The sequence below is a fragment of the Notolepis coatsorum genome (assembly GCF_963971535.1).
Source record: "Notolepis coatsorum genome assembly, chromosome: 18".
NCBI classification, from domain to species: Eukaryota; Metazoa; Chordata; class Actinopteri; order Aulopiformes; family Paralepididae; genus Notolepis; species Notolepis coatsorum.
Window position 1 is genome coordinate 50,357,430 of NC_140182.1, and position 14,256 is coordinate 50,371,685.

General features: G+C 46.9%; 1 protein-coding gene across 1 annotated transcript in view; it reads left to right on the forward strand.

Annotated features, from left to right (window-relative positions):
• Positions 1 to 14,256, forward strand: part of iqch (IQ motif containing H) — a gene marked incomplete at both ends in the record, with an annotated part of 87,418 nt that overhangs the window by 44,985 nt on the left and 28,177 nt on the right. Inside the window, 3 exon segments of the mRNA XM_084335202.1 lie at positions 10,942 to 11,168; positions 12,316 to 12,428; positions 12,835 to 13,365. Of these exon segments, the coding sequence (XP_084191328.1) occupies positions 10,942 to 11,168; positions 12,316 to 12,428; positions 12,835 to 13,365 (871 nt within the window).

Sequence of the window (14,256 nt, forward strand, 5' to 3'; positions counted from 1 at the left end):
CATTGTCTGAGTGGTTATGTCCCACATGCGGCGAAATTAGAGAGAGAGAGCGAGAGCGAGAGAGAGAGCATTTTAGTAAAGTTACATTTTCAACAAGATTGCTGCTATTTAAACACTTCATGGAAACGGGGTAACGTTAACCTTATGTCGACTGTAGTATTGTATGACCTCGACATAACGTTTAAACGTTAACGTTACTCCGTTTAAGTGGCCAGCTAAGATAACGGAGCTAACAGCTAGCAGTAGCTGTAACGTTACAACGTTATGCGGCATCAGTAGACAACGTATCATGTATTAAACTAGAGTTAAGATCGCTAATCTACCTTGTTGTTGGCTTGTTGATAAAGTATATCCAGTCCATGGCATTGTCCATCCAGCCTGTGTTGATGTCCATCCATATTGTCCGCATCCATATAGCTTGTTGTTAGCCAACAAGCTGTGTGAGTGAAGAGCTGTGTCTTTGTCCATTTCCGCCTCAAACAGCCTGCAAACTACCTGGCGTTCTATCGCCATGCTCTAAGACAAACTCTAACCTTAACCAACTTTGTAAGAGTGCCTAAGCTTAACAGTCTAAAGAACTTGCAGTCACGGTACGCTCGTCTAAGACAAACAGCTGCCTGCATCATTCTCACAACAACACAACTTCTATCTATTCTCCACCGACCAACCTAGGAATAATAACCTAGAAATTGGATTCGGCCAATCAGAGATCGTCTCTGTGAAATTCGGCTACGGAAAAAAATACTGGCGTCGGCCAATCAGAGAGCGTCTCCGCGAAATGCGGCTACAGATATTCTTGACGCTACTGGCTAGACCGCTTCAAATCGCGCTCGGATTCCAACATAATAGTCATATTTCAACGCACAACGCGTTATGCACTGATTGGCTGTGACGGATACAGCGATCAAACTGTGACGCGCACTCAGAGCGCTATCGCTTATAGCCCGGGCCGAGAAATACGAAAAAATTAAAAAAATAAAAAAAACTTGATGTCACTTCCTGCTTTGGAAAACGAGTGTTTTTTAATTGCGATAATAACGTTATATTGTGCATTGGAAACACAAACATACTTAAAATGAGTAAATATTATTAATTTTAAACATGTTTATATTATTTATAGGGCTATAAAACTAAAAACTAAAAACTTATTTTTCTTGTTCTGTCATATAACCAGGGTAGGAGCTGAGGGGGGGCGGTGCCCGAGCGCCCCTAGTGGTAGAGCCGCCACTGGGCTTCAGTCTATACTCTGCGCAAGGCTGTTAAACTTGCTAAGAGGACATATGCTGATAAACTGGAGACACAAATGGCACAAAACGACACAAGAGGCTTATGGCGGGGACTGAAGACAATAACTGACTACAAAGTCAGCGCCCCCTCAATGGGGAGCGACGACGCCTCTCTCGCGGACAAGCTCAACTCTTTCTACGCTCGGTTTGGTGTAGACAGTGGCGCTGCTAGCTCTCCGGCTAGTGACGTCACTGGCGCGCCGGCTGTTGTGGAGGGGGGGGGGGGGGGGCAACCGCGGGGGGGAGGGGACGCTCTCTCGTTGTCGGAACACAGTGTGAGAAGAGCATTTATGCAGGTGAACACCAGGAAGGCTGCTGGCCCAGATGGTATAACAGGACGCATACTTACGTAAGTCCAGTGCCAACCAGCTAGCCCCGGTGTTCACCGCCATATTTAATCAATCCCTGGCGGAGTCAGTGGTCCCTGCCTGCTTCAAGATGTCTACCATCATCCCTGTACCGAAGAAACCCTCCCCAACATGTCTCAATGACTACAGACCGGTGGCACTCACCTCTGTGGTCATGAAATGTTTCGAGAGGCTGGTCAAGGACCACATTTGTGCCTCCCTCCCCAGTGATATGGACCCTATGCAATTTGCATACAGGACAAACAGGTCCACTGACGACGCGGTCTCCCAGGTACTGCACAGCACCCTCTCTCACCTTGACCGTCAGAAGGGGGGCTATGTGAGACTGTTGTTCAATGACTACAGCTCAGCGTTCAACACCATAGTCCCCACCAGACTGGTGGACAAGCTGATCGAGCTGGGTCTGAGCTCCGCCCTGAGCGCCTGGGTACTGGACTTTCTGAGTGAAAGACCCCAGGCGGTCAGGGTGGGGGGTCAGACCTCCAACACCATCACCCTGAGCATCGGGTCCCCCCAGGGCTGTGTTCTGAGCCCCCTGCTGTACTCACTCTACACACACGATTGTGTGGCCAAGTTCAGCTCCAACTCCATAGTGAAGTTTGCAGACGACACAGTGGTGGTGGGGCTGATCTCGGACAACGACGAGAAGGCCTACCGGGAGGAGGTTGAGGTACTGGAACGCTGGTGCCAGGACAACAGCCTGCTCCTGAACATTGGTAAAACCAAGGAGCTGATCGTGGATTATAGGAGAGGACAGCAGGAGACACACACACCACTGATGATAAACGGGGCTACCGTGGACAGGGTGAGCAGCTTTAAGTACCTGGGGGTCCACATCTCAGAGGATCTGACATGGTCAACACACATAGACACAGTCGTAAAAAAGGCGAAGCAGCGCCTCTACCACCTGAGACAGTTAAGGAAGTTCAGAGTATCGGGGAAGATACTCCAGTCCTTCTACTCCGGAGCTGTAGAGAGCATCTTGACTGGAAACATCACTGCCTGGTATGGAAACAGCACGGCACAGGACAAGAAGGCCCTACAGAGAGTGGTGCGCTCAGCCGAGCGTACGACGGGTATTGCACTACCTCCCCTGCAGGTTCTATACAACAAGAGGTGCAAATCCAGAGCCTGCAGAATAATGAAAGACCCCCACCACCCCAATAACAGCCTGTTCCAGCTGCTGAGGTCAGGCAGACGCCTGCGAACCCCAGCTACTAGGACAGAGAGGCTTAGGCTCAGCTTCTTCCCCCAGGCCATCAGAGCCTTGAACAATGAACACTGAGTTCCACAGAACACTGATCTATCCACACACAAGCACACATGAGCACACACACGACACGCACGCTGTGCACGCTCACACACTAGCAGCCACTTTAACACTTTAACATGAGCAGACACACACTCATGCCGCACACGCCCACACTTATGGCCAAAAAGGAAAGGTCACTTTAAATTAGTATAACAACAGTAACAGTGTATTGCACTACCTAAGCTACCTAGCATGTCCTATATGCCCTGTAAATAACTATGTACAGATACCGAGATGTCCCACCATGTTACCTGTTACCTGTTACCTGTTTATTGCACAATGTTGTTTTTTATTGGATTCTATTACATGTTGTACCACTGTATTGCACATCGTTGCGGGCAAGACCACCCGCATTTCATTGTATACTTGTATGCCGTGACAAATAAAACTCTTGACTCTTGACTTGACTTGTGGTTCCGTGAAGTTTCTGCGTTGTGTTTATCTCTTTCTTATCGTACTGACTGATACCCTCTCTCCTACCCCGTGGATGCATTTGTCTCAAAAATAATTCGACACTGGCAGCGTGATCTCTTTCCTTAGATCGTGATGTTTATTTTCATAAACATAGACTCGTACAAGATGGAAAACAGTTATTTTTGTCTTTGAATAGTCTATTGAATTCCTTAATCCAATCGGTCTCCCCTGTTATCTGTTCGAAGATGGCTGAGGCCCAGTCGTCAGCCAGAAAACCTTCCCTGTAGCCGAAGCTAGGGACGTCGTGGCATTTCCCTTCCCCCACCCTTCCGTGGCGAGGGTGAGGAGGGATCTCTGCGGTCAGCTGCGTTTCAAAGTCTGACTCAAACCGGAAGAACTGTCTGCTATTAAAGTATAGTCCTTAGCAACGGCTGATAGCCCCCCATAGAAACAGCGCAATGCATCTCCTGTCATCTCTGACCCAAATCACTATAGCAACGGCTATATTGTGTTGATATTACCGCACCTCTGACCTAAATGAAACGCTGTGGCTTTAAAATGCACTTTCTCAAGATCGAGTAACCTTGACGCTGTGGCTATCAGCTGGCCCCCTGCCCAGGCACTGCTTGTCTGTCTTTGGAGAGTCTAACACACCATACACTGTTTAAACTAATATCTCGATAGATGTGTCAGAGTAGATGTCTGCTTCTACACACATTTACATTATGTACACATTGAAAACAAAACCATTCTATCAATGTGAACGCATTGTCCAATTTGCGCCAAACTTGCCAAATATGTTTGTCTTGCAATAGCAAGGAGGTCTGTGATATTTTGAGTCATGTGGCCTCATGGTGGCACTATTCTCACACAAAACTAAAAATGTTGACTACTCCTCAATGGCTTGACCGATCGTGATGATATTTGAGATGTGCTGTTACTTTGTGATGTCATAGCATTATGAGACGTAACAGTATATGACCACTATATACATTTCTCAAAAGCAGCTTTGTTTTCCTACTCCTCCCAAGCTGTTCACACGATTCTCACTAAACCTCATGTGTGGCATCTAGTGACCACCATTTTGTTTTGCAGATTAGGGGCATGGTGAAAAGGTGTAATTGAGGATTCAGGCCTTTTCTGGGATTTACCCGCTGTCAACCACCCTCAGCATATGTCTAGTTATCGGTTGTTTTTGTTAAGAAGGACCATGTCAAATGTGGCGGCTGTATCTACAAGGTGAAAGAAAAGTGTTTTACGTAAAGGAAAGTGTTTTATGTAAAGGAAAGTGTTTTACGTAAAGGAAAGTGTTTTACGTAAAGGAAAGTGTTTTACCTAAAGGAAAGTGTTTTATGTAAGGGAAAGTGTTTGGTGTAAAGGAAAGTGTTTTGTGTAAAGGAAAGTGTTTTATGTAAGGGAAAGTGTTTTGTCTAAAGGAAAGTGTTTTATGTAAGGGAAAGTGTTTGGTGTAAAGGAAAGTGTTTTACGTAAGGGAAAGTGTTTGGTGTAAAGGAAAGTGTTTTATGTAAGGGAAAGTGTTTGGTGTAAACTTTACACCAAACACTTTCCCTTACATAAAACACTTTCCTTTACACCAAACACTTTCCCTGTGTAAAGGAAAGGAAAGTGTTTTACGTAATGGAAAGTGTTTTACGAAAAGGAAAGTGTTTTGTGTAAAGGGAATGTTTTATTTCATGCTGACAAGATTTTATGCTGGGTCCAGATGTACAAGCCCAGTCTTGTTGTCCCTTGTTTTGTGATATACAGGTATTGATTCCCTGTGCCCTGAGCTTTTATTTATATCAATTGTAGCATAGCATAACCTTTAGGGAGGATATGATTAGGAAGTATCACCATGATTACTTCAGCCAACTAAGATAAATTGGAAATCACTGCTCCTGCCTCTGTCACTCCCTTAACCCTGCAGTAGACAATTTCTGCTGGAGTGAAGAGTGATGGGACAGGCGTGTATTAATAGATGTCTCAGGTCTCCGTGCTCAGAGAGATACAGTGACGTAAAGGTCACTTGGCTTAGTGATGACAGCCAGCACCTCTCACAGTAAACAAATTAATCTTTGCAAAGGTCGCCATTAGTTTCAGACACATTTTGCACACTTTCCTCCTCTTGTACGTCTGTGCCATGTTCGCCATGAGGCGTAGAGGCCAAGACTGTCACTCCAGTACAGGGGAGGATGTAAGTGCTGGCTGCGAGAGGCGGAAAGTGGCAGATTGCGGCACATCAGCATTCTTCAGAGGGAACAGGCGCCCGATTGCCACGCTATGGGCTAGTGGTTTACAGCTGTCTCTGGACAGAAGTGGGTACCTGCTCCAGCATGCCAATAAGACAGCCGTATCTTACCCAACTGCTAACCACTGGCTCCCTGCCTCGGGGCCAGCTTCTATCCACTCTCCTCCTGCCAGGGAAACAGCTTTTGCATTTTTGCAATTTTACAAAGGTGCCCCCTTTTTCCCCCAGCACGTCTGACGCAGATGTGTGCCTTTGAGGAGAGGTTATCTCAGCACCTGGCTACTGCCTGTGGTCTGTCAGAGAAGTCAGTGGTCTGAGGAGAAATAAGCAGGTGGACATCGGTTGACGGCTCTGTAGGTCAACAGCAAAGACTTCATATAGTATGTATCTTCAGACTAGTGGCATGTTTTGATCCATCATTGAATGTATGGATGAAAGCAGCATTGGGCATTGAAATGCAGTAGTATTTTGATTTTTCTTTTTTTTTAAACTTAAATTTTTATTTGCAGTTTTAGTTTTAGTTTACGTAGTTGTACATCAGACAATACATTCAAATAACAGAAATAATAAAGAAATATCCCCATCCTCTCCCCCATATCCCAGGACCTCTATACACAGAGCCGGGCTCCAGCGACACGGGTCCCTTGAATCGACTGGGCCCGGCCCAGTAGAGGGGAGTGCAGGGGGCTCCCCCCCACCGAGCCCAGCCCGTTACCTCCCATGTCCCCAAGAACCCCACCCCACACACACCGGTCCCACAACACACAAGGCCCCCCTGGGCAAAGCTCATCCGCTCTGACCCCCCCAATAGGCCTCCCCATGAATCAGAGCACCCCCATATCCCAGGCCCACTAGTAGGATTCCCCCATATCCCAGGACCTCTATACACGGAGCCGGGCACCTGCAACACAGGTCCCTTGAATTTATTGGGCCAGGCCCAGTAGAGGGGAGTGCAGGGGGCTCCCCCCCACCGAGCCCAGCCCGTTACCTCCCATGTCACAGATAACCCCCCCCCCCCCCCCCCCCCCGCACATCAACCCCACAACACACAAGACCCCACCACCGACCCCGCAACACGCAAGGTCCCCCGCAACACGCAAGACCCCCCTCTCCCGGGTCGATCCGCCGATACTATGGCCCCCCCCCCCGACACTCCCCCCCCCCCCCCCCCCCCCCCCACTGCCGCATTTATGAAAAAATAAAACTGACAACACAATAAGACAATTGGCACTTCCCAGGTTTTTACCCCCGTTGGAGGGATAAGGCTCTCCTGGAGAGGCCCCTCCTATAACGACGGAGATATCCCCAATGGGGATTCTCCAATGCCCCTATTATTGTCCAACATTTTATTTTAATTCTTTTTCTTTCATATGATAGTACAGTTCCAGAGCTCCCGGTCAGGTCTCCGAATGTGTTTCCCCATGTTCCCCGTCGTCTTAGTTGTGCGTCATGTGTGTTAGTGTCTACAGTTTAGTCTAGTACGTGTTATATTATATGTCCCGAATCAAGACCCAATTCCCCAACTAATGTGTTCACCTTGTCTGTATTCCCAGTGGTCTGTGTGTTATCTGCAGTGTGTCTCGAATCATAACATCCATTCCCTATCAAATAATATGTATATATGGTATTGAATCTTGGTCATTGTGTGTGACCTCAGTGCTCGAGTCTTGTTTGGTGTGTGAGATCTTGTTATTTGAATCCTTGCTGGTCTGGTTGATCTCGGCGCTCGGCTCCCGGTTGGTGTGTGTGGCCTCAATGCTCGCATCCTGGCCGGCCTGGGCGACCTCCGTGCTTGCATCCCGGACGGTCCGTCTGACCTCGGTGCCCGAGTCCTGGTTGGTCCGGTTGTATCCAGCGTCTCTTTGTCCCGCTTTTGGGGGTCGTCCGTTCCACTTCTCCCGAACTAGCCTCCATGCTCCTCTGAATATTCTGTATTGCATCGAGTCCAGTCTGCGTGTAGGTTTGCACGTTAGCATCGTTAGCCTTCTGTATTGCTTCTAGCCTGATCCGGATGCTAACTTGCATATTCATTGTGTTAGCTTCCATGTTAGCTTGTAGCTCCGTCTCCAGCCAGACCTCGCTGTGGTCTAACGTTATACTTGCTGCGTCATCTCCTCGTGTTGTACCTCTCCCTTTGTCGTATTTTCTTTGTCGGGGGTCACTCTTCTCTCACTTCTCCTCGAGTTTTGTGCACTGGGTCTTGTCATCTTTCTTTTATCTTCGAGTTGTTACTTTTTTTTTTTTTTTTTACTTAATTTTTTTTAGCGTTTATCGCTTTTCTGGTCAAGCATGACCGACAGATGCAGGGTGAAACGGGAGGGAGAACAGGGGGAGACATTCAGCAAATGACGGCGGGTCCGGGAATCGAACTCGGAGTCAACCAGATCCGTGACGCAGCACGGTATTCCCCGACGCTTTCGCGTCGAGGTACATGGTGAGCTACTGGAGCCCCCTCGAGTTGTTACTTTTTATCGTGTTTTATAACTTTTTATTACCTTTCTTGAATTTTTTACCGGGAGCTCTGTTCTGCAGCTGCTCACCTGCTCCTCGCCAAACCGGATGTCGAGTATTTTGATATCTTATGGAGCTGAGCTCTGTTCCTGTTTCAAAACTGTACTCTAAACCTGTGTAGACCAATAAGAAAAGAGAAGTGAACGAATAGGTGTAACTTTAACTGCTTTCAGAGTAACCTGTAAGCTTGTGACTTGCTGTGATTAATTGATGCAAGACGTTTATTATTATTTATTATAAGTCCTGCTTTCTAGCTACCCGTCTCCGTAATGAATGCAGAAAATCTGTTGGGTGTAAACTCACACACAGTCCCCTCCCTCTCCTTCATGCTTACTCTGTCAGAACGTCTTATTTCCTGACATCAATATGCGGCCATGGGTTGATGGTCGCCTCCCAGCCTTTCACAAAGTTCTGTTTACTAGAAAATCAAGCCACTGACCCCATGAAAATAGCGTTCAACTTGTAGTTTTTGTGTTTTCTTTGATAAGGCCGGGGACGGTTATTTTGCTCCAAATGTTTACAGTATATCACATGCTATCAAAAATAAAAATGTATACTCTGATAAAAAATCTGCTGGCTTTCCTCTGTTCAGCCTCCACATGATAAGATAATCAAAGGCCCTGCAGTGAGCCGCGGGCCCTCCGCTCCAGGGAGGCATGACAGCACCTCCCACCTGGCCGCGTGAATACTTTCCCCAAGGCGGTTGTCCTTCCGCGTTCGGTTTGCACGGCCTGATTGGCCACTGACGCTTCTCTCAGCGCCCAATCACGTTGCGCCTAGCTTTCAGTTCCACAGCCCAAGTCCTCGCCCATTTCCTCGTATTGTTTTCATCTCTCTATATTATCGCGTTGCGCCTAGCTTTCAGTTCCACAGCCCAAGTCCTCGCCCATTTCCTCGTATTGTTTTCATCTCTCTATATTAACGTAGCCCATTTCCTCGTATTGTTTTCATCTCTCTATATTAACGTAACGCGCTATTCATATCAATCGACATCACATCAATATATAAATAACGTATTGTTTTCATCTCTCACATCAATAGTCCTCGCCCATTTCCTCGTATTGTTTTCATCTCTCTATATTAATGTAGCCCATTTCCTCGTATTGTTTTCATCTCTCTATATTAACGTAGCCCATTTCCTCGTATTGTTTTCATCTCTCTATATTAACGCTGTAAAAATCTGTTCTATAGGCTATATTTAGTCTAGTTTATTAGACATAAAGCATTTAAAAATACTTTGATTAGTCTACATCAGTGGTTCTCAAACTGTGGTACGCGTACCACTAGTGGTACTTGGTGGTACTGCTGGTGGTACTTGAAAACATTTCCAAAAAAGCAAAACAATTTTTTTTTCTTTTTTTCTTTTTTTTTTGCAGTCAGGCCACTGAACTTAGAAGCAGGCCAGGCCAGTGTTTCTGGTTGCGGCGGCGTGATAGTTAGATAATCTAAGTGGGGAACAACCAGGAGATCACTGTGACAGAGAGTAATGCAGTCTAAACAGTCATAAATCTTTAATTAAACTTCAGCCCTGATCATAACCATTTATTTTTAGATTTCTTGTAATGTCAGATAACAAATGAAATACTCCCACTTTTCTGAAAAGAGTTGGTGTTAAATCTGACATTACAAAAAATCCATCAAAATATGTGTTGCTGCTAATCATTGACACATGCCTAGCCTGTAATAATCCCCCCCAGAAAAATGTACTTTGCATTTGATATATTGAAAATATTTTACTTTTTGTGTGTTTTTTTTTTTATTTTTTTTTAAACTTTGACCAGTCAGCTGGTTCTTTTAGCGTTTATCGCTTTTTCATCGCATTCATACTTGGTCAAGTTCGACCGACAGAAGCAGGCTGAAAGGGTTCAGATGGGGGGGAAGACACTCTGGGAAAGGCACGGCTGCCGTCCGGGATTCGAACGCGCTCAGCCCCAGATCCGTGACGAGCACGGTTGTCCACGGCGCTGAAATAGCACTTGCGGTACGTGGTGAGCTACTGGAGCTCCCCTTTGTGTGTTTTTTTTAACAATAATTTGTGATGCCATCACACAAACTGGCATTTAAAGGGTAAACATTCAAAAATGTATTGAATATGTGTTTTCTTCTTTTTTACAATAATTTGTGATGCCCATCACAAACACTGGCATTTAAAGGGTAAAAATAAAAAAATGCCTGCACCAGAATGCAGGAAATTAAGTTTTTGTAACAAAATAATTGTGTGTGTGTGTGTGTGTGTGTGTGTGTGTGTGTGTGTGTGTGTGTGTGTGTGTGTGTGTGTGTGTGTGTGTGTGTGTGTGTGTGTGTGTGTGTGTGTGTGTGTGAGAGAGAGAATGACGGACAATTGCTTGCTGTGTGAGAGAGAGAGAGAGAGAGAGAGAGAGATAGAGAGAGAGAATTAAGTACATTTGCTGAAATACAGTTGTTCTTAATTTTCTCACTTGCTATGTGAGAATGTTAGTTATTATGTTATCAATGCCCCTTGCATTGGATGAGTTGTGTGGAAGCGTAGTTCTAGTGCTATCTCTTTGTACATTGTGGCTGTGTCTGACAAAAGTTAACAATAAATAATGGTATCAGGAATACATTTGCCTCCTGCGTGAACTGTGCATAGCTGAATAGACTGTATTTTAACGCCGGTCATATGGTGGTACTTGGAGAGCCAGCTACGTTCTCAGGTGGTACTTGGTGTAAAAAGAGAAGAGAAGAGAAGCGTCAGTGGCCAATCAGGCCGCGTAAACCGAACGCGGAAGGACAACCGCCTTGGGGAAAGGATTCACGCCACCTGGCCCCCCCTCCGTCTAGGAGGCATGGCAGCATCTCCCACCTGGCCCCGCCTCCGTCTGGGAGGCATGGCACCACCTCCCACCCGGCCCCCCCTCCGTCTGGGAGGCATGGCAGCATCTCCCACCTGGCCCTGCCTCCGTCTGGGAGGCATGGCAGCACCTCCCACCTGGCCCCGCCTCCGTCTGGGAGGCATGGCAGCACCTCCCACCTGGCCCCGCCTCCGTCTGGGAGGGACAAGGGAACAGGTGAACACACACTTCACTCAAACGCTGTGAGCTCGGGTCTTGTGTTTGATCTCAATTGACCTGTCTCAAATCCCCGGCCCGTTTTCTCCATCCTCCAATCACAACTCTTGCCAGAGGGAAGCGACAGTTGTGATTGGAGGATCAAAAATAGTTTTGTTAATGAATTCATTCATTTTATTTCCCCTTTTAATAAAAATGTCAGTTTCGTTTCTGGTTTTATTTTTTTGAGCCTATTTTATTTAATGTTTTGTTGTTGTTGCTGTTTTATAAAATTTTTAAGTTATAGTATCTTAAACGTCAGGGCCAGATTTATGCATAGTTTAATGTGTTGCAAAGTTGCTACGTTACTCTGTGTCTAAAGCATTATATTAACTTATATTGCTATACAATTAGGATGTTCATAGTGTTAGTGTATTGATACAAAATATGGGTCTTATTTATTTCTAGAGCATTCGTTTATTTGAGCTCCAACAACAACAAAAAAACCTGAAACTGGATATTGATGTATTTTCTTTTATATAGATTACATTTTCGGGAGTCTGTTAGAGGAGCCATAGGTGTGTGTTACGCCAGGCTCTTGTCCAGTCTGTGTCTCTTCACCCCAGAGAAGACTTGTGTTCTTCCAAAATGGGTCAGTCCTCTTCTGACCATGGTCTCATCATAACCCTTGTTTTATAAACTGAAGAGACACATTTACATTATGTCGGTAAACACTGGGTGAATCAGTCCATCGCACGTGAATGACTTCAATTACCGAATCATTAAGAACATTGCAAATGCATGGATACGCATGGAGAAAAGAGCTTAATCCCTCCTTGGAAAACATCCTGATTTTAGGATGCTTGGCATGGGAACCTGACAACAATAGTCCTGCCTCTGTGGCAATCAAGCATTGTGTAAAGAGCGTATTGCTACAACACTGGCTATTATACATGCCCTCTCCTGCTCCAAAATTATGGAAACCAAGCCCATTTGCTGTAGTTATCTCCATGCAGAGGACACCTTCGATTCAAATCCTTCACTGTGCAGGTTATTTTGTAGTTAAAAATGATGACTGTCAGAATTGACAGTGATGGCTGGCTGTGCCTGTTGAAACACGGGTACTGAATAGAGTACAGTTGAGCAGTGCATGTGTTTGGATCTACAGGCCTGATGAGCAGGTGTCAGAAGCAGCCTGGACCTCCACAGGAAGGAGCCGACGGAGGACTTATCCCACCCCCTCCCACGCTGCCTCCCAGGCCTCCGGCCACAGACGGTGATGTCAAGCCCTGGCCGTCTCACCTCTGTAACACCTCAGGTAGACCTGTCTCACCTCTGTAACACCTCAGGTAGACCTGTCTCACCTCTGTAACACCTCAGGTAGACCTGTCTCACCTCTGTAACACCTCAGGTAGACCTGTCTCACCTCTGTAACACCTCAGGTAGACCTGTCTCACTTCTGTAACACCTCAGGTAGACCTGTCTCACCTCTGTAACACCTCAGGTAGACCTGTCTCACCTCTATAACACCTCAGGTAGAATGACTTTTATGAGAAGGAGAAGGTGATCAGAAGAACAGACTTCAATAATTAGTTTGTCTACAATTTCCAACAAGGTTGAAATCACAATTACAACCATCGCTGCTCAAACTCCTGCTCTTCACCAACTCCCCTTGCATATTCCGTAGGACCTGCCCGTCGTAGCCCCCGTGGCCGCCGGCACGTTCCCCTTCACCATCACAGAGGGGCGGGCGGACCCGACAGCCGCAGACTTCTGTTGCTTCAAGCAGCGGTTCTCTCAGCGCTGGGGCCGGCTGGCGTTCACTCTGGGGGCTCTTGAGAAGCTGCTCAGGGACTTTGCCGTGCCCATAGCCAGAGTTAGTGGGGAGCGTCTGGCGGACGTGGGCTGGATCGGCTGCACGCCCGCGGCGGAGGTCCTGCTCTCCGCGCTAGAGAACGGGGAGGAGGTGCGGGGCCTGTTGTCACGCCCAGGTCAGCGCTACAGGGGGAAGGGAGGCACCGAAGCGGCCGCCATCCGGATCCAGTCCTGCTGGAGGCGTCACCTCACCCGGACGGCCTACCTGGGCTACCTTCGGCGCAAGAGGGTGGTGTTGAAAATTGCCACCTCCTGGCTGATGCGCACTCAGATGAGACGGGTCAGGAGGGCCCTGCAGGCCCGACGCTTCAGACAGCTGGAGAATTACCACAGCAGAGCCCAGGTGGTGTTCTCTCTCTCTCTCTCTCTCTCTCTCTCTCTCCATCCCCCCTCTCTCTCACTCCATCCCTCTCTCTCACTCCATCCCTCCCTCCCTCTCTCTCTCCATCCCTCTCTATCTCCATCCCTCTCCCTCTCCCTTTGTCACTGTCTCTTTCTCTCAACTCTGTGACGGTGTGTTGCGCATGCGGATATACAGTTGATTTATGACTTTTAAATCAAATTAAATCGGACAGATATAAGAATGTTACATTTTTCATTAGCTCTCCAAGTGAGCGCTATGGCACCACAATCATCCCAGATGCACCGTGGGTAACCCCCCCCCTCGTTCAGTGGCGATGTCATGTCTGAGCTGTCATCACAGGTGTAACATCTTTGTGAACACAGACTGTATTCTAATCAGTGCCTATGCATTCATTTACCTTTACCATCAGTGTGTGTGTGTATACATGCACTAAATGTATGTTTTCAGCCTTTAAACATTCATACCCTGTTAATTAAGCCCCCTAATCTTCCCCTGGCAGTAGCATCATGTACCTTGCTGATTGAATTAATTGGGAGAAGATGTTTCTAAGTAAGCGCTTAATTTAATTAAGGTGGTATTTTATGCTTGGTTTGCTTCCGTTGGGCCCAGGGAGAGACGGGCCTGATGTATTTTAGCGGTGCAGCGATGTGATGATTTGTGTGTGTGTGTGTGTGTGTGTGTGTGTGTGTGTGTGTGTGTGTGTGTGTGTGTGTGTGTGTGTGTGTGTGTGTGTGTGTGTGTGTGTGTGTGTGTGTGTGTGTGTGTGTGTGTGTGTGTGTGTGTGTGTGTGTGTGTGTGTGTGTGTGTGTGTGTGTGTGTGTGTGTGTGTGTGTGTGTGTGTGTGTGTGTGTGTGTGTGTGTGTGTGTGTG